Source organism: Lepisma saccharinum, chromosome 18 (genome assembly GCF_977018435.1).
Source record: "Lepisma saccharinum chromosome 18, izLepSacc3.1, whole genome shotgun sequence".
Lineage (NCBI taxonomy): Eukaryota > Metazoa > Arthropoda > Insecta > Zygentoma > Lepismatidae > Lepisma > Lepisma saccharinum.
This window is the reverse complement of record NC_139246.1, coordinates 10,271,213-10,292,441: the sequence shown is the minus strand read 5'-3', so window position 1 is coordinate 10,292,441 and position 21,229 is coordinate 10,271,213. Positions and strand designations below refer to the sequence as shown.

General features: G+C 38.6%; 1 protein-coding gene across 1 annotated transcript in view; it reads right to left on the bottom strand.

Annotated features, from left to right (window-relative positions):
- Window positions 1-21,229, bottom strand: part of Pi4KIIIalpha (phosphatidylinositol 4-kinase III alpha) — a 131,000-nt gene that overhangs the window by 7,274 nt on the left and 102,497 nt on the right. Inside the window, exons 34-38 of the mRNA XM_083140110.1 lie at window positions 20,346-20,499; window positions 19,456-19,581; window positions 7,472-7,594; window positions 5,738-5,861; window positions 2,720-2,879 (exon numbers count right to left, since the gene is read on the bottom strand). Of these exons, the coding sequence (XP_082996236.1) occupies window positions 2,720-2,879; window positions 5,738-5,861; window positions 7,472-7,594; window positions 19,456-19,581; window positions 20,346-20,499 (687 nt within the window). The remainder of the gene's footprint in view (window positions 1-2,719; window positions 2,880-5,737; window positions 5,862-7,471; window positions 7,595-19,455; window positions 19,582-20,345; window positions 20,500-21,229) is intronic.

Genomic DNA, 21,229 nt, shown 5'->3' with positions numbered 1-21,229 from the left:
CCAACAGGTTGTGACGTCCAATCTTCAAGTCATACCACATGAAGACTTGCAGATGTCATATCGATCATTGGCCAACCGTGCCAATTGCTGTATTGATGCAGGAGGGATGTACTTTGAGTAATAAACAGGCAATGTTCAATTATTTTGTTTCCTTTCCACAATATAAAATCAGTCTCGTTACTTAATTGTTGGACTGTGTATGTCAGAGCCAAGATGTTTCTACAGAATAGAAATATTAGGGATAGAACATATTCATCAGTATTCTATCAGAATTGGGCAGAATTTTAATAATCCAATATATCTATAAATAGCCTGTAATTTACAGTAAAATGAAGCAACTTTGTTGTTATTTTTATGAATATAAACATACAATTCATAAAGCAGGTGACTACAAACTATGTATTTAGGCTTTACAAAAAAACCTGGCAGAATTCTGTACTAAATTCTAGACTATTTATTGATGTATCAAATGGGTAAAAATATCAGTGATTTTCCCGACACACCTATATCAGCTGATACCATAACAATGTTAAATCTCTGCATCCATCATGTCACTTGTGTGTAACTCCAACTGAACTAGTCGACAAGATGAACAGTGTTGCTGGGTCAGCCCTGCCACCTGGTGGTGGTTATGCAGGACCACTTGCAAGGAAATGCATACTGACAAAAACATATCAGGTTACTAAAAACATCTAATTCACATGTTTCAACATCACAGTTTGGACCAATCCACATGAAGTGGTCCAGCACTGGTTACTTGACAATTTTTTAAGTCATTTTTTGTTGTTGTTGTACCCCTATGCACGGGTAGTTTAAAACAGGCATTAGTTCTTTTATATGTATGACTTTGTTTTAAAATCGTGGCCATTTGTTCATGTCTTCCGGCACTTTTGTCCATTGCAGACAGTTGTGATAAATTTGATAACTCAGCTAAAAAAAATTACAGAAAGCTGGGGTAAAAAACATTGCTTTCAGCACATTTCATGCCCTGTACATTCTCTTACCATCTCTAATGCACATGGCTGAAATGAATGGTCAAAACTGATATTCCAATTTCAACAAACACAAAGTTTAGAATTTTTCTTAGTAGGGAAGTAATGTAATATCAGTTATAATTTTTTTTAGAGGAATCATATACCTAGATACATCCAAAGTTTTAGCAAAAAATATTCGAGGTCTGTTACTGGTTTCCTCTTTTATTTATAGCTCTTTGGAAATGCTTCTTTTTCATTTCTTTTTTTTAATTTGAGACCCAATATCTCTGGTGGGGGACTTAATAAAAAAATTGAAACTACAGCACAAAGAGTTCTCAATGAAGAGTCCCTGGAAAAAAGAAAGTTTGATATTCCATGGATAACAAAGTTACAACAAGGAGAAATTGGTCAAAAACAGCAAAATTTACATTAGTACAGTGGAACCTCGATTTTACGTTTCTCCAGGGACCGAGGTCGAAAAAATTAAAATGTGGGAAAATGTAAAATTGTGGAAAATTTTATAACATTTTGTTAAGATGAGACCATCAAGATTGAATGTACAGGGTGAGTCAAAAGTCCCTGCCCCCCCTTATAAAATGAAAGGGAGTGTATATTGCAGCAATTGGTCATGGTAGTAATATGTTAGGCCTAGGGGGAAACTTTTTGTTGCATGTCATGACAACGTCCGCCATCTTGGATCCAACTTTCATAAATCTGATTTCACCACTGAATTCCTGGTGAAATTCTAGCCCAAGATTCTAACCCCACATGCACCCCCCCCCCTTTTTCCCATTTAAAGAAATGAAGTTCGATCCTGGATCAGAGGCCAGAGCAACATGTGACGAGTTTGTTTGAACTGAATGTAGTCCATTGCGTTACGTACAGTAACTCTTCGACAAGGGAGTTTTTGAACGTGGCCCACGAGAGAACAACAGCGTTTTGATTTATTGCCTGTGCTACGTTTTCTACAACCGCAGTGTGACATTCTAATGTAAAACGTACTCGCGGACATTTTTAGAAGGAAACTTTTGATCGGTCAACCCTGGTCCAGGAATTGTAAATAAATTCAATCCCGGTCTTGGAGAGAATATCAGCAAACGTAAATGAGTTCCAGACAGTGTATAACGTTTTCAAATTTAAAACATTTCCATTCGGTCCAGGAACCTTTTTCTGGATCAATTTAAATACAGTCCAGGAACTTTTTTTCCAGAATGAATTTCAATTCGATCCAGGAACATTTTTTACGGAAGAATTTAAATTGTGCAAGAAAAAAGGTTCCGGTCCTGGAGTGGAACCCATTAAAATTTATGGGCTCTTGGACCTTTAACAACCCTGCTGTAAAAGTACAGGTTTATTTATTTGTGACTAGTTATTAATGTTTTTGGACCATACCCTTTGAGAACTAAAAGATCAATCCTGTAATTTTTCTGACAAACTTTACATGTTACTAGACGACATCAATGCAGAAGAAGCTGCAAATTTAGATATTTACTTTTAAAAAAGGTAGGGCATGGAGATTATATGTTTATATCCATAAAAACTATACGATATGGCAGAATATTGCACTAAATTATAAGATACTTACAGACATATCGAATTTGTAAAATTATCGCTTTTACCGTTACACCAATATGCCTACATAGGTGGATATTGATAAATATGTTGCACCCCTAGTATGCATGACTGTACACAAGATACAAAAATTAACAGAAAACGATATTTTCATTTTGAATAAGTGTACTCACCTAACGGCTAAGAATGCCTGCACGCACAGAGACATAAACCACCGGAAGGGAGCCGCTTCCATTTTCCCACCCATGATCATCACCATCTCGTCGGTTAATTTTATATCTGGTTCAAAGCCTAAGTTTCCACCTGGGGAACTCTCAAACATAAATCCAAAATCTATTCAAAGAGGAGAAAAAGAATGCCATGAAGTGACATGGAACAATAAAAATGCAGCAATGATGAATTTACATTTGGTTTATCAAGAAATTACTTGTACGGAACTCAGTTATGTTAAACATTTTATTTTATGAAGCTCTTCACAAGATTTTCTTTGAATAATGAATTATAAGATAAAATCGAAGTACAGTTACCTCAATAATGTGGGAAGTAGCAACAATAAATGTGCCAGCAGTTTAATCAATTGAGTTCTTACTAACAGTCTATATTATTGTAGTCCATCACAATTACAAAATTAAAGGTTTTCAGGCACCTTCGTGTAGTATACATTCACCTGTGTTTTGATCAAATAGCAGAAAACTTCTCCAGAAAATATACTAAATTATATACTGCATTAACAACAAAAGCAAGAAGTAACTAAAGTTTTAAAACCAAGACTGCCTTCATGCATTTTTTATTACTATACATTCAACTATTCTACATTAAACACTTATTCAGTTCAATTAAAGAGCAAGGTTCAGCCTATGGCTGTTCTTCCACCTAACCTAACCCCACGGGATACATATACTACATACTAGAGACACAAAAAAAAAAGAAAGACACTAAAAGAAGAAAAGAAAAACAAGTGAAAAACAAAAGCTTGCCCACAAAAAAAAAAATGCTCAAAGGATACACACATGAATAGAAACAATTGTGCTTGGTGTCATTTTAGGATACTGCAAATTGATATACAGTAAAACCTCGTTAATCCAGATCCCGATAAGCCGGACTTCGCTTAATCTGGACAGGCAGAAGGAAAAAAAAGCAGCAAGGTTTTAAATGTGGCTAGAAGTCAACAAGGGAACTCCCCAAAGAAAAGGCAGTCAACCACTGATGAAATTCTGTTTCCAGCAGACTTTGTACTATACTGTATAATTATACCATTAAGCCTTGTTTCCATGATTATGAAAAACTAAATATGCTGACCAAGGCAGTAATTTATTTTATTAAAAACATAAACTAAACGTAACGTTTCAACCTTCTAGCAAGGTCTTCTTCAAAAGTAACAAGATACAAAAACAGGGCATTATATATACACAAACATTACTCGCAATGTGTCCAACCACATTCTATATGGAAGCAATTATGTTTAGCCTTTTAGGTGAAAGTACAGTTGGCAAGTGAAAGCCACCTGCTAGAAAGTTCAAAAAAACTTTCTAATAGTCTGGAGGGAGTAATGTTTGTGTATATATAATGCCCTATTTTTGTATCTTGTTACTTTTGTACTTGATACAGAGTCTGAAGAAGACCTTGCTAGAAGGTTGAAACGTTACGTTTAGTTTATGTTTTTAATAAAATAAATTACTGTCTTGGTCAGCATATTTAGATTTTTTATACTGTATAGTGTATTTATGCCTATGCCCTTTAAATACACCATAATCAACGCGTTTTGTTGCTATAAACGGAGTTTTAATGCACTTTCTACTGTTTTTTTTAGGTTATTTCAGTTAATCCGGACTTTCGTTAAACCGGTCAACTTATCCCCCCATTAGTCCGGATTAATGAGGTTTTACTGTATTGATATATATATATATATATATATATATATATAGTGGCATAGTGTTTAGCATAATAGACCACTATAACAGAAATTCCGGGAACAAATTCCAAGTAAAGCATAGGTATTTCTTCATGATTGTTTTCTACTTCATCAATTTCAAAGCAAACCTCTGAAGTAACCTCCCCACTAATAAACCAGATTCAATCCCCAAGTAAAGCACATTGCGCAGAGATTAGTTTCCTGTTTTCAACTGCATGTCCAGTTCCAATTAATTTATCTGAGCATGAAGTGAACTTTTAACACAATTCAAGCAAGGTCTTCCAGTTTAGCAAATATTAAATATGTATCACCAGGATAAAATAAACAAGTGGGCAGTACTTAAGGAGTTCTATTCACCACCAATCACATGAACTTAACTGCAAAACTAATGAACAAACATACGCCCCATCTAGTTTACTGCACTTTTTGACACACTGTGTAGTGCAGGTGCATTCCAGTGTCAGGGTGGTGCAAGGAAATGACATTCAACCAAGTATACGGAAAGCGGTGTTCAAGTTCAGAAGATTAAACAAATGCCTGTCTGCTGCTTTAAACGTTCACTTGATTAATTAGCACGCCCCACGGGATCATACACCACACATACACCGACCCAGAACATACTGCAAACGGTGGAGACAGAGTTGCACCGTGTAACCAACTAAACACTTCGGTGGAAAGAGAGTCAAAAAGTGCAGCAAACTAGATGGGCCTATATATATTTGGTGTTACACCAAAATATTTATTTCAATTTTAAAATATCAAATGGTACTTTGAATTACAAAAAACATGATTATAAATAATGTTACCACTCCATAAAGGTGTAAAATAAAGTAGGTCCATTGAAAATCTAGTGACTGCCAAGTGTTCTTTTATAAGAATGGTCAGTGTACAGAGTGCTGCAATTATCTGTAGATTCTAGAATACAGCATGCTTACTTTTTTTATTTTTCGAGTAGATCCCTCATGGTGCTCATGATGCAGAATCAATCCAGAAATTTAGTGATTTCCATCGCACACTGAGCTGCTTGCACCAAACTAAAAATTAATGTTTACTGCTTTCACCTTTGGCACTATGGGCCTCAGAGTTTCAAAATTTCAGTGTTGACCCGCGTGAGGAGAATTGGGCAGCTACTTGAAGGCAATAGTGGTGGACTTGGGTTTCGAAAGCAAGAACACAGTGGCGATGGTGGAATTTGATATGCTGATCATGCATAACTCGGTGGAAAACTGCTTGATACACCCAGACTCTCGAAGGACTGTTCTGCCAAGTTTGTACTTACCGATATGAATGATGTGGCCGTCAGTATCCAACATGATGTTTCCATTGTGGCGATCTTTAATTTGGAGCAGGAAGCCAATCACGCTATAAGCAGCCATGGATTTGACAAAGTTCTTTCGTGCGTTCTAGGGATATGAAAGAGAAAAACATACAGTACTCTTAATGGTACCAATACTTGAACATCATTAAAATTTAAAGTGGGGTCATACGTAAATTTTCCATTAGAACTATGTCAATCTATCAGAGTTCTGATTTATAATTTCATATAAGATAAATGCTTAATCACAAAATGTATTTCGCTGAACAATGTGTTTGCAAAAATAATCAATACAGTAAAACCTCGTTAATCCAGACTAATGGGGGAGGATAAGTTGACCAGTTTAACGAAAGTCTGAATTAACTGAAATAACCTAGAACAGTAGAAAGTGCATTAAAACTCTGTTTATAGCAACAAATCACGTTGATTATGGTGTATTTAAAGGGCATAGGCCTAAATACACTATACAGTACAGTACAAAGTCTGCGGGAAACAGAATTTCATGAGTGGTTGACTGCCTTTTCTTTGGGAAGTTCTCTTGTTGACTTCTAGCCATATTTAAAACTTTGAATTCTGCTTTTTTCTCCCCTTTTGCCTGTTCAGATTAAGCAAAGTCTAGCTTATCGGGGTCTGGATTAACGAGGTTTTACTGTATTTTGAATTTTATAAAATTTTCAGGATACATAGACTCTGCATAAGTGTCATGGGGCATCATTGCAAACGATGTGACACCTGCATTCCAGAAAACTGTTTGCTGATAATTTCTGAGACTGATATTTATCTGTATCACCTCAGTCCTAATGGCAACAATATTTTTGGATGGATTAAACTTTAAACACAGATCTAGATACGTTGAAATATGGTGTCCTATCTGAAAATGTTATCTCCATCTGTTCTGGGGGTAGCTTTACCTTATCACTTCATCAATCACCCTTCACCATCATTGCAATTAGCCTAAAGTAGAAAAGGGATGTAATCAACAAAACATACAAGTTATTTATTTACATTTCATTTCATTTTATTTATTTGTTGATCACAGGACTGGCCGAAGTTCCATTTATGTTGAACATAATATACACAAAGATAATAAACACTAAGTTGCTGACCAAGGCAGTTTATTAAGATATAAAAACACTTAACATGTAACGTTTCAACCTTGTATCGGGGTCTTCCTCAGACAAAGAACTAAACTAAAATGAAATCATGACTGAATGAATAGAAATAGTGTGTGTGGCCCCCAGGTATGAAAGGTATAATGTGAAAATGGCTGATAAGTACAGAATCTTTTGTATATCTCTTTTGTGTTCTTTGTGTAGTGAAATGTTCATGTTTGGTGCTGGCTATGCCACAAGTCATGTTCTTTTCTGAATAAATGTGTCGTTCAAATGTGCTTGACCTGCTATCATTGTAGTGAACCATCAAGCCTATCAAGGCCTCCACTAAGTACCGTTTCTAGATTTTACGCTAAAGTTAGTCTGTTGCTTAACAGGTCTCCCAAGGGATATCTGTTATTATACGGAACACCACATGTGGAATAGGGTCTACGTGTGGCCACGCAAAGCATGGCTCTCTCTTTTTTTCTCTTTCTGATTAAGTCTTCTTTTTGATTAGTTTTTAAAGAAGTCTCATTTCAACTAAGCAAATCCAACCACACTGCACATTCGTGCAGTAAAAAAGTAAAAACACTCCTCATACTACCTGGAATTCCTTTGTGGTTTCATCACCATATTTCGTTATGAAGTATTCGTACATTCCAATGTCAGTCTGGCGCCCAAGCTGGTCACGAGATTTTGCATCTGGTACACATTCAATAACACCACTCTGAAAGTTAAAGTATAAAATTAGGACTCATTCTACAGCAAGAATAAAAATTATGAATGAAAAAACCATATAACAAAAACTGTAGGTCCAGCCTTTGTCAAAAGTTTGTTTTTTAAGCTTACTTTATGCTTAGATAGCTAATTGGGACTGGGCTTGCAGTTTAATTCTGCAGCGGGCACACTTGGGCACTTTGTCACCAAGCTTTCTTTGCCGTGTTGAGACATGAATGGTGCGATCCTGCCATCAGCTCTCGTATTCTTCCACTGGAGTTTCTGCTACCGAGGGAGGAAGGCACCGTTCTTCTGTCTACCTTTGTCTATATACCAGAGGCACATTTCCATTGGCTTGCATTCTTGGGGTGACTGAGTCTCCCTGCATGCCTTCTCATGTAACTAAAATTTTAATATTTTTTTTGGGTTACTTTTCTATCTATTATTAGTTATATTACCGATCCCTATTATAGGAATTAAGTTTGATTTTATTTAATATTACTATTGATTCATCAGCCATTCATCACATAAACAACAACTTCTTATTGTATGCATGTAAAGAAAAAATACACATTTGTAAACTCAAAGACACAAACATAGTACATAAGAACCGACCTTATTATTGTGCAATAGAAAATAAACAAATATAATAAAAATGTTTAAACTAAAAGATACAAATATATTAAGTAACAACTTATTATTGTATGAATACAAAGAAATAATAAAAAAAATAAACATTTATAAACTCAAAGATACATATATATTATGTAAAAATCAGAAGTGTGCATTCAAAGACACAAATAAAGAATGTAAGATCACTATAAAGGTACAGGAAAACCTCGTTAATACGATATTGGTTAATACGAAGTACCCTTTAATCCGAAGTTCTTTCGATTCCTTAGCCGATAAGATAGGATTTATAATGTATTTCAGTACGGATAAATCGAAATACGGATAATTTTTAATACGAAGTTGTTTACAAGACCCTTCCGCACTTAATTCGAAGTAGACTCCTGCTTATGCGTAAGTCGACAGGAGAAGATCGAATGTGGAGAGAGCTTGGACGTTATTTTTAACTTGACCTTGACATGTTTCCTTGTCCTAAGAGCTGCTGACAACTCGAGGGAAGCAGCCCGAAATGCCTGCTGGACATTGACATTCTTTGTCAATGTGCATGGGAGGTCAAGCTCTTTCCCCGCTGAATGCGCCACCTTGGAAATATTCACCAGTGCTAGACGAGAAATGCGAGATAAGATCGCACGAATGTTCCAAAATACAAGATGCGTGGCACCTGGAAGTCTCACCCATCTGTCTGGCTTGGAGCTCGAGATACAGCAATTTCCCGTGAGCGAGCAACTTTTGGCCTGGTAGCCGACAACTTCCGGTAACCACTTTCATTAAAAGCATATTCTTTGTGCCCTGTAGAACTTCATTAAAAAAAGGGAAACTGTTACAGATAATCAAAGCCGCATAGGCCAACTAAAGACCGTCAACCCCTTAATGCGTTGTCATCTAGGTTTCCCTCAAAAGTTGACATCGAATGTTGCAACTCCAGTTTCCCGCTTCATACGTTTCCCAACTGTGTTTCCCAACTGTGCCGGTCATAAGAACAAAAACCGCATGATAAGTAAAAGAAAAGTGACCCCCTTCCTTCTCCTACAACAGCTCATTATCCGCCACTGGTGTGCATGGTAATGTGATAATTACAGAATTCATGTCTCTCTTTCTTGTTTGAATGCAGCTGTCTGGATAGGAAATATTGCCCGTATTATTGTCTGTTACATGGTAAAAGATAATGCAAGGATAATTTTTTTTTTCACACTGCTGATAAAAGTTCGGTCTTCAACAAAACTGCGTTATCTTTAAAATGCCGATGATTTCCCTTCTGCCACCTGCTGCTCTAACTTCCAGCCGGTCTCATTGTGTTTACGCTGCAGCTGGCGCCAGTGTTTAGTCTAGCGTCTGGAAAGCTCTCGCTTGCCGATAACTGCAAAGACTCATCCAGTGCGAAGGAATAAGCTTCATTGTTTTGAATCTCGCAAAGCCATATAATCCCTGCTTTTCTTCAGAACCATTAGCATGCTGCTGTTAAAAAGAAACTAAAAAAACCGCAATGCTCAATGTAGGAATACGAGAGGAAAAGTTTTGGCGGAGCGAGTGTTTGACCTCCAGAATACTCCTGAAACCTACAATAAATTGTTGATTAATCTGAAAATACGTAAGTTTCGTAAAGCTTGTTTTTAGTTCATTTTATGCTGATGAACTAAGCGGGACAAAATAAATATACAGTTTAAAGTGGGATCCAAACCAGAGTGATTATCGAGTGCCGCACTGTTTAATGTGTCCTAGGATACACATTGAGTGCAAACAGATCGCAAGTTGTGTGTTTACTTTTTCAGAGTGGATTACAATGCAAGTGGAGGAAGAGTTTGAACTGATCAATAATAATAATTCCCTTTATTACATTATTACATTACATACTGAATTTGCATTATCATATAATTTAGACAATTATCAACTATAAGCAACAATCATACACAAATATACAGCTATTCAATACATGTAATAAGGGGGGAACCCCCGAAGTAAGCCCGGCTCCTCCCGCCTACATTCGAGGGTCTGGTCTTATTGTCCTGGTTCCTAAAAATATACCAGGACGTCAGTTGCTCTGAATTTGACGGTTCCCCCGACTTTATTTCCTCTATTTATTACTATTTGCATTTTAAAATAGGCATAATAATAATAAATTGTAATGTAATACAAGGAATATATACATGATATAATTGATGTATACAATACTTTATGTGATATTATTTCTGTTCTGGAATCCAGAACAGATGACATGAACCTCGTGAGTGACATTACATTACATAACAATATTAATAATATTATTTTAACAACATCATGAAGAACATCTTCAATAACATTCTCGATAACGTTTCCCTGGCAGTGAGACAAGCATGCATAATCTTGGAGTAGCAGTGGATTCCGTTCCGGCATTCCAGAGCGGTTTGATGTACAAGATTATTTTCCTCATCAAACCCACAGAACCCAACTCACAAGTCCAGAACCCCAGTCTGGCATACCAGAGCAGGGAGCCCAAAGAAAGGCCGCATCCTGCACCCACACTGATTGCTATTCATTAATTAGAAAGAAGAGATAAAATTAAAATTTTGGAGTGTGATATTTGTATTTGTATTTGAATTCTTTAGGGTCGTTACCGCCACGTGCACAACTGCTGATCTGGCACACATCTATGCAAGAGTGCAGCGTCTGCATTCCAGGGAGGGGACAAGGGATCACGACGGACAAGGAGCAATGTCCCTGTGAAGAAAGATGCTTTATTGTCGTTGCTTCTCTACATTATAAAATGGCATCCTATCACACCCGTCTCACTACCAGGGGTCATAACTTTTTGTTTTATTACATTATTATTTAATTATTTAATCAATGTAACGGGAGTGATTAATGTTTATGAAACTAAAAATATCCCTTTATTACCTTCACCTGTTAAAATTATATATGTTTAAAGTACAAGAAATATAAACATTAATATATTACATAAGAAAAATAGAATATGTTTAACCATACTAAGCGTACAACTTGTGTAAGTTAATTGAACGCAATGAACATACATATATTAGATGTTGTTAAATTATAATCTTAAATTGTAATTCTAATCTCAGTCCCGAGCTCAACTCCCAGGGAGTCCACTGGCTTCCAGCGGTGATTCATTTATTTGATCTAATTTGATCAGATAAGCTTTCTTAAGTAAATTAAAAATCTCCAGAAGGGAAGCTCCCGGGATGTCAGTTTCTTGTTTTGGGATTTATTATTATTATTATTATTATTAAATTTGTTTCTTTAGCATTTTTTGGTCCTCCCTGGGGATCGAGCTGAGATCGTTTATTAAACACTGGTTGTTCCTCCTAGCGCCGTTCCATCCGTCTCATGTACTTCCTGTGTCGCTCCCCAGGCGTGCGGGGTGGGTGGATTCTTCTTCTCTCGGCCGCCTCCTTCGTCCAGCGGCGACATCGCAGCAGCGACGCCCCGACGCACCCTCCGGCGACTCCTCTTCGGGGAGGGGCTCGGGAGGGGGTGCAGGGATTCCTCTCCTCAGATTCCTTCTTGGTGTTTTGGCGGGGGCTGGGTGGGGCAGGGGGGCAAAATGTCGCCGGCGATTATCTCGCATGAATATCTTCAGCTCCGCATCGGACACCGCGTCTGCCAGGGCATTTAGTTTATCAAAATGTGGACTCCTTAGCAGATTGTAGACGTCCTTGTGGGGAAGTTCCCACCTCGCTGCGATGATAATTTCGTCCGAAGCTTGGCAGAAAAATACCTTGTGCTCTGGGGTGTCGATTTCCGTCGTGCAGGACCTGCAGAGATCGTTGTCTCGTCTCTCCGTTTTTAAAAGGTGGGTGCCGTATGGGCCGTGGCCCGTGATAAAGTGGATCAAGCCCTTTGAGAACCCCTTGTTTTTATGCACCAAAGGCTCGTTCGTGTTCGGCATGAACTGGTAGAGTCTCCTACCCTTCTCGGAAGAGCTCCATTCCCTCTGCCAATCCTCTCTTACTCTTTGCTTTATGTCACGGAATGTTGGGTAGAAGTTTCCTAGCATCTCGGTTATCTTTCTTTCGTTGCCCTTCCTGAAAAAGTAGGAAAGGGCCCGGAGCTTTATAATGTAATCCAACGGCAAGGTGCCCGTTACTGTGAGCAAGGCTTCGGTAGATGTTGTTCTGAACGCCCCGGTTAGCCTGAGCAGAACCTTTCTCTGCGACGATCTGAGTCTATGCACGTATGTCGATTTCCCCAGGGATGTCGATGCCCACGCAGATGCACCATACGATACTATCGAGTCATAAATGGAGACCAAGTACGTTTTCCAGGTTGAGGGTGGCAGATGGAATTTGTTGGAGGCTATCGTGGCCACCTTGTTCATTATTAGTTCTGCTTTAGAGGTAATGGTTTCGATGTGCCTCTTGAAAAGCAGCCCCTCGTAAAGAGTGACTCCGAGATATTTTACTTCCTTCACTCTTTTGATGGAATTATTATTTATTTTAATTGTAGGGTTTCTGTTAAAACTTAATTTTCCTTTTAGTAAAACATAGTTGGTTTTATTCGCAGAAAGATCCAATTTGGCTTTGTTACACCATTGCGTCAATCTATTAAGAGCAGTAGAAGTGCGTGATTCAATCTCCCGTCTGGAATTTCCAGTTATCACCAGCAATAAGTCATCTGCATACGCAATACACTTGTGTACTACCTGTAGGCCTTTCATGAGTTGAAGACATGGTTCGAAATTAGAATTCCACAAGTGTGGACCGAGGACCGATCCCTGTGGGCACCCTTTAGATATAAGTTTGTTGATTTTTCCTTCTGGAAGAGATAAAAACACTCTCCTGTCGGTGAGGTAGTCAAGTAAGATAGTGTACAGTGTCCCAGGACAGTCCAAGTTCCGCAAAGTTTGGAAGAGGTGGGGCCACCAGAGGTTGTCGAAGGCCCCTGATATATCCGCCAGCACCGCCACTGCATATTTCTCGTCAACCAAGCCAATCGTGTTTAATAGATTGTTTATAGCGTCTTCGGTAGATCTGCCTTTCGTGAAGCCGAATTGAATGTCTGAGCTGTTTGTTAAAGCTGTGAATTCCAAAAGTCTTTTAGTCAGTAATTTTTCGAACATTTTTCCCAATATGTTGATAAGACAGATCGGTCTGTACGACTTGGGGTGCGTTTCCTCTTTTTTCTCGTCTTTTTTAATAATAATAAGTTCAGATTCCTTCCAAATTTTCGGAAATTCCTTAACAATGAGACATTGATTGTACAGAGACGTTAGGAAAGGGGCGATTGCCGGGGTTGCCATTTTAATGATTTCGGCAGGAATTTTGTCTGGACCCGGCGATTTTTTGCTTCTTGTGGCCGTGATTACAGTTATGACTTCCTCCACGCTGAAGGGAAGCAGGGGTCTGTTGTTGTTTTTTTCCTTATAATTACTTCTGATGTATTTATGGGTGTCGTTATCTTCATTTACGTTATCATCGGGAAGTAGTGTTAAGTAGCAATTCCGCTGTGTCTTGCAGGTCCTTGGTGTAGGTGGCGTCCTCTTTCTGCAGAGTTGTAAAACCAGTTCCAATCTTTATCTTGTCCATTGCCACCCTATAGGGGAGTCCCCATTTGTCATTTTTTAATTTTGATTCGACAAAGCGTTTCCAGCTATTGGTTTTAAAGTTCTTCAGCTCGGCTTCGTATCTGCTCTTGGCCCTCCTGTAGAGATCTAAGTTTATTACCCTCAGAGCGTGTATTCGCGTCCTCTGGTACAGCTTACGTGCTTTCTTCATGACTTGCTTTAGGTTTTTAAGTTTTTTGGACCAGAGCTTACCAGATTGTCTCCCGCTGGACGATATTTTCGGGGTTGATTGATCTATTGCATTTTTTAGTTATTCTGTCACGTATTTTGCCCATTCATGCACTGTCTTTGTAAAGTCCACCTGCGGTGGGAGATTTATTGCTTGCATAAAAACCTATGATTAGTTTTTCTCCAGTCGTACGTATTTTCGGCATTGCTTGTGGGTTCGTTGATGTCGGTTAATAAACAGAAGGTGATTATGTTACGGTCACTCGTGGTTTCCATGTCGAAGACCTTCCACTCTCGCACTTTTCCTGAGAGTTTGTTGTTTGATAAAGTGACGTCTATGTTGCTGGATGCCCCCGCTCTTCCCCTGTACGTTGGCGGATTTCCAGGAGCATTTTCGACAAAGAGGTTGTGGCTCGCAATAAAATCTTCCATCAACTCTCCGTTAGGATCCGTTGTGTCGCCGTGCCACCAAGGGGAGGAAGAGTTCGCATCCGCAGTTATCAGTAATTTGTGGATGTTGTAGGCATCGCATGCTTCCCCAATCTTGTCAAGAAAAATTTCGAGGTTAGTGCTGAATTGACAATAACTATTTATAAGGATGAACGTAAAGTTTTCTAGGGAGAGTTGTACACAATTAATGTGCGAGTTCGAAAATTGAGCAATTTTGGTTGGAATGATGTTCTTGTTCATTAAAATTATAGCAGCTTGTGGTTTCTCGCTGTCATGTAATACTTTTATTCCTGACTGTATGTATGGTATTTTACTATTAATAGTATACGGTTCTTGTATGGACAGAATATCAATTTTATTTACATTTGCGAATTCAAATATTTCCTGGGTAGCTAGTTTTGCACCATTGAGGTTGGCCTGTAAGACTCTTATTTGGCCGTTCATGGATGCCTGACGATCTGGTAACATTGCGGCCATTCTTTATGGTAGATAAACGCGACTCTTCCGTACGCCCTTGCGAAGTCAGCATAAATGTCTTCCAGCTTGAAGGGCACTTCCCTTCGTGAGAAAACCTTGTCAAGGAGTTCAAAGAGTTCATTTTCCGTAATTGGTATGTTATTCGACGCAAGAGTTATTTTGTCTATAGCCTCCGGATATGGAAAAGTAATGTTTCTGCCGTTCTTATGTTTATATCTGATTATTAGTCTCAGTGCGGTTGCCAGGTTATCTTTCTGTTCCAGCCGACTGAGGCGTAAAGACGTTTCGAAATCTTTATATATTGTATCTGGGTTTATGTTATTGAAAGTGACTTTCGGTTTAGGTGGGTTTAGGAGTGTCGGTTTGCAAAAATTAGGGTATTTACTGGAAGGTTGGAACTCAGGAGCGTTGGGGTTGAGGTTCTTTTCTGAAGCAGAGGTTGTGTTTACAAGGTTTGTTCGTGGAAGTTCTGAGGGGGGTGGGCTCCAGGTGCAGTTGCGCAAGGATGTTTGTTGGCGAGGGAGGGGAGGGAGTAGTCCTTTCGAGTTTAGGAGAATAGTAGATAGTGTGAGGTCTCTCGGGTGATTCCGATGGGGAATCGGGTGGGGTCATAGGCAGAGTTAAAAGATTGTTTGTATTAGGTTCATGGACTGGTGAGGCACAAACTGGTGATGGCGGGGTGGATGAGGAAAGTGGAGAATAACTGTGTGGCATTTCCGAGTAGGATGACTCCGGGGAGCCATATGGGGGGTTAAGTGTGGGGAAAATGCAAGGCAATGCGGTGAAAACGCTCATGGGTAGTCCGGGAATGTTTCGACTAATTATTTGGTAAGGTAGTCTCGCTCGAGGGGTGGATTGATTGTTGGTTAGGTAAAAATTTGATAATGGATTGTTATTGCAGTGAGTATTGCAATGCTCTGAGTTAAGTATTGTCGATTTTAGCAGGTTAATAATTAGATCGTCAATCGGTTTCTCTTCTTTAGTAGCTAAGATTAGTTTCCATTCTCTTATCTTTCTTTCTCTGTATGCTGCCGCCCTTGCTGCATCGCGGCGAACGCGGCAGGGTGTTTTCCTGTTCTTGGCCCTGGATGACTGTTTGGAGTTTGTCTTATAGTCCATAATCGGTTCTTTCAATTAGTCTTTGTAAATGAATGTTATATGTGGGGCAGTCTTTGCCGTCACATTCTTTTTTCCTTCTGAGGCAGGGTATACACTTCTTTGGTTCTTCGATCCTGGGGCACTTATTTCTGGTCTGCTCCTCGCAAGCACAGTGAGTGCAGATTTCGTTGTCCTTGCAGTTTTTGCTTGTGTGTCCTAAATTTCCACATTTATGGCAGTTTGACACGGCAATGTAGTCTTTTATAGACAATGACTGGAAGGATATAAAAACCTGGCTTGTTTTTAGTAGGATCTTTCTTAAGTCAGGGGTAGCTTCGAATATGCAATGACAATTTGCCCTGTTGCGTGGTCCTGTTTTAAATCTGAGATTAAACTTTTTGATGTAGTCCTCCCATGATATATGATTCTCTAAATTCAACAAGAAAATCTCTTCATAAAGCTCCGTTTCGGATTTATTTGAAGGGACATCGTAGACAATGAGAAGCGGATTTCTCTTTTTAGGAAATTCGGCCCTGATCTTGAGTTTGGCAAGTTCGCGATGATTTATTATCTTCTCTGCCTCTTCTCTGGTCTCCATTTCCACTATAAGCATTTTGTTAGTCGTCCGCATTTGCTTTATTTTAATACCATCCCTGGGGGGGGGGGGGGTTAATTGCCTTTGTAAATACCTCCTGCACCTTTTTTGAATCTTTTGTTCGATTCTCATCTGATATGAAGACAGTGTGCTTGGGTTTCTGCACTGTCTTCTGTATTTGTGCAGTTTTCCCAGATTGTGTTGCCGCCGGTTGGGCCAGCGTTTGAGCGTAGGAGGGTTTGGAGTCTGCTTTGGCAGTGCTTTGCAGAATGTCGCATGCTGTTTTTAGAGACTTGTTCTCCGCCACTGTGTCTTGGTGTACCTGAGCCATTTTAGCAACTATTTCTAGAATAGATGTCTTATTCTCTGATGCGATGTTCCTGTCTTTGGTTATCATCAGGTTTAGCTCTAGTGACAGTTTAATGAAGAGTCCAAGCTGTATATCCGCAGTATCTGAACTGATCCCTGCAAAAGGGAAAGGGGGGGGGGGAATATGAAGTTAACTGAAGCAAAGAATATGTGACTTTTTTTACGATGTTGTTTTAGACAGCCGAACCAGAACGAAATTTACAGCCCCGATTTTTTTGTTCTGTTTTGTGCCAGGGAAAGGTTGTGTTCTATCCCAAGAGAATCTACTCTTACCAGTTAATGCTGTAACGGAACACACAAATCCAATATTCATTCCAGTCTCTTGCTCGCGCCAGTGTGACTACTGTCAAGATTCTTCCGAGTTTCACTTTTTGCAATAAACGAGATTGTTTTCCTTTCCGTAGGTCTCCGTGCAAACGGGTTTTATGAACTAAAATTGTAAGAATTTCATAGAAGAGCAACGACTTTGCACAATTAAAAGAAAATACCGTTTTTTATAAGACTTTTTGCCACGACATGCATCCTGTGCATAACCGGTTGTATAACTAGGTAGGATAAATATTGTGTTAACAATCTCCTTGGAATCTTTGTGTCCACGTTAAGCTCCGTGTTCTCATTTTGTGTAACATTTTTTACACTTTCTTTAAAACGTACAATATTATTATATAGTACATATAAAGCTTATTTTCTGAGCTACCACCAAGTATAAAACATCCTTTTTGGGGGTAATTTATACTCTACTTTATTTACACCTGAAAACAGGCGCCATCTTGAAAAGTTTGGATAACTCGAAGTCGTTTAATACGAAGTTGACATTTTTTGGTCCCTTGAACTTCGTATTAACGAGGTTTTCCTGTATTCAATTATAAATGTAAAAGAAACAAATTTTTAAAAGAGAAACAGCTGGGGTGGCAAAGTTCCCATCGTGCCTGCTCACGTTAATAGTGTGCCCGCTGGAGGGTTAAAGTGGGATCCAAAACATTGTGCAATATGCCTCCGCCAGGGATCAAACTTGGGAACCCTTGATTACAAAACAACAATGTTACCACTACACTATTTGGGAAGGCTTCCGACTTTGGATAAAGAAGCTTAAAAGGACATCATTTAAATTAGAATGCAAGTCATCATCTTACTCGGCAATTATTATTACAAAACGTGCATAAGAAAAACAAGTGCTGGAAAAACATAACCAAAAATTACATGCAATACATCAAACAATAAACTCAGTTCCCACTTATTTTGCCAAAGCAAATTCACACACTTTTTTGGATAGTTTAAAGTAAATTCTCAGACAGTTTTACAATTCTTTGTCCACAACTCTGTATGCTATTTAAATAAATCATGTCTATTCAACAATGCTGAAAATAGATGAACAAATAATAATATAAAGTAACATAACATCATTTCTATATGAAATATCTCCAAGCAGGAATATAGTTAATACGAAGGTCATTCAGAAAGTAACTTCCGTTTGGGTATAAAAGAAACACCAGGACATTGTGAGAGTTTTCATTATATACAACTGAAAGATACAACTCAAAGCTATTTTTCTACATAAGCACCATTTCTGTTGAGACACTTGTCATATCGGCGAACAAGGTTTATAATACCCATGTCAAAGAAATCTGCCGCCTGTGCATTTGTAAGCCAAAAGGCTGAAAGTGGCTGAAATTCATCCGGAGATTTGTGCCGTATATGGGGAGAACACCATGAGTGACAGTGCTGTTCGGCAATGGTATCGTGCTTTCAAGGATGGGCGAACGAACGCCCTTCAATTGTGACAAATGAACTGGTCTCCAAGATGAACGACAAAATTCGTGACAATCGGTGGTTCACAATCACCGAACTGTCAGACGACTTTCCACAAATGAAGAAGTGGCTAGGGGCACAGCACTTCAACAATGACCAGGAGCTCAAGGACAATGTTACTGCATGGCTGAATGCACAGGCGGCAGATGTGTTTGACATGGGTATTGTAAACCTTGTTTGCCGATATGGTAAGTGTCTCAACAGAAATAGTGCTTATGTAGAAAAATAGCTTGGAGTTGTCTCTTTCAGTTCTATATAATAAAAATTCTCACAATGACCTGGTGTTTCTTTTATACCCAAATGGATGTTACTTTCGGAATGACCCTCTTAAAATAAAAATCACTCAAAATAACTGTGTTAAGATTATTTTGCATCGACAAAAAGTGGTTATGCGAACTTTTAAGAAGAACATAGTTAATGGAAAAGTGATTTCAGTTTCAAATCAGATTCCTTTTCACCAATAAGTTGATTTCCCTGACTTTTCCTAACAATATTAAAACAGCTGTTATTCAGTTACAAAATTCACATTTGCCACCCAATATTGGTTCAAGATTAATAAAAATGGGTTGTCATATTTCTAGTGGTGTACAGGATCCCAAATTGTCTGTACTATGATGGGGGGGGGGGGGGATTTCCCATCTTGATCACAACTTTGGGACATGAATTTCAAATGATCTTGTATTAACAGTGGCAGTGTCGATTGAGAAAAACAACTTACCCCAGGGGCTGTAGCAACAACTCGATATGGGAAGAGAAACAAGTCCAGGCCAACCTGTTGGAAGATGTTCTTAAAGATTCCAATTACTTGAAGGGCAAGCATATCCTGTCTCACGTCATCTCCAACCTGTGACGAGATTTATCAAAAACTTTGGTTAATGTTAGCTGGACTTACAAGAAAAAAAAATCATTCAAGACATCATTCTTAGTATTCAGCATAAATATGTCTGTAAGAATAAGTTGTTTCAGTCATAAGTTGAACTCGTCCAAAAATAAAGCAATTCTAATCTCTATTCATACTATGGGAATGAGAGATGCGGTAATAGATAATTCAGGTACTCACGTTTTCAGTGAAGCTGTTTTTAAGTTATTTTCTATTAATTTCGGTAGCCACTGCCACCATCCTTGTTAAAATTCGTTGTGTTGTTGCTTGGCGCATTTCTGCTGTTTCACCGCTAGGTGTGCTGTTGTTGCCTGTATGTCTGCGCCTCAAAACCACACCCTTACACTAGTTCTTCCTTCCCTCTGGAAAACGTATTCTCTTCTCTTTCCAAATTGGAGACATATTATTCTACCTACACAGTTGTATGTTTGCACACTTTCTACTTACACAAGTCTGTACTGTTGAAATTAAACATACTCTTGGATTTGCACAGATTAGAATACCCCTGTCTAGATTTCCTATTTTTACAGTTGAGTACCTAATTTGGAAACAGATGTGTAATATCTCTCATAAATGAATATTTTTTTTCTCCAGAAAATGCTAGGAATTTAATCTAGATATTACTTTTACTTTTCAATCATTTTTTTTAGATCATAACACACACTTTTGGATACTTCGTTCAATCAAGGTCAGTTGCATCTGATTTTATCGTTAGCATATACCCTTACCTTGAAAATTGCAGCTTGCCACATTTCAATTCCAAGACCGTCCTGTTTCACTGGCATCCCTGCGTGCTGGGAAACAGCCAAAGCGACCAGCTCCAACTCATTAATGCCACATTTTCTCACTTTGAAACGAGCCAGGAATGGTGCCTTCGCAGCACTGTAGAAGAGATTTTCGTTACACATAAAAATCAGAATTTCAAAAGTGTGTTAAGTTAGTATGTGACCAAAATACACAAAATATTAATTTTTAGAACGGGATTGAATATGAAAATGTCCAGCCTTCCTCACCACCTTTAATCATAACAATGAATTCTGTGATGATGTACAAGAAGGAGGGGAGGGAAGGGGAGTTACCAACTATAGCAAGTGATGTAGGTGGTGGAAAGTGACATGCATTGCTAACGCAAAACAGCTAATGGCCATGAGGCAGTCTGCAACGATTTGATTTTTTATCCTTTTAACCACGATTATGATTACTTTTATTTTTTTCACGTGATCTTATTGGATACTGGATAACAGATTTGAAATGTCGGTTGTAGAAAGAAACTTTTAAAACCAGACATAAGTAAACCTAGTATTTTTGTTTAATAATTAACTGAAGCAGTGCCACGTTCAGTTCTGTCACTAGCACACAGCTCTGAGTTTCCTCTTCCTCACTAACCCAGTTCCATACATCTGCATCTGATGTGTACTCTGCCTTTTGATGCTTTGATATTTATCTGGTTATATATTGAGGTGTGTGGCTGACACGACTGATGCTACCTTCATAATATTACACCCCTTAGAAGTAACTGAACACCATGTAGCACCATGCCATGGAGGCACATTTTGGGGATGTTGAGGGTAGGGCCCCACACATTCTCCATCTCGGCCATTTTGGAGGTGAT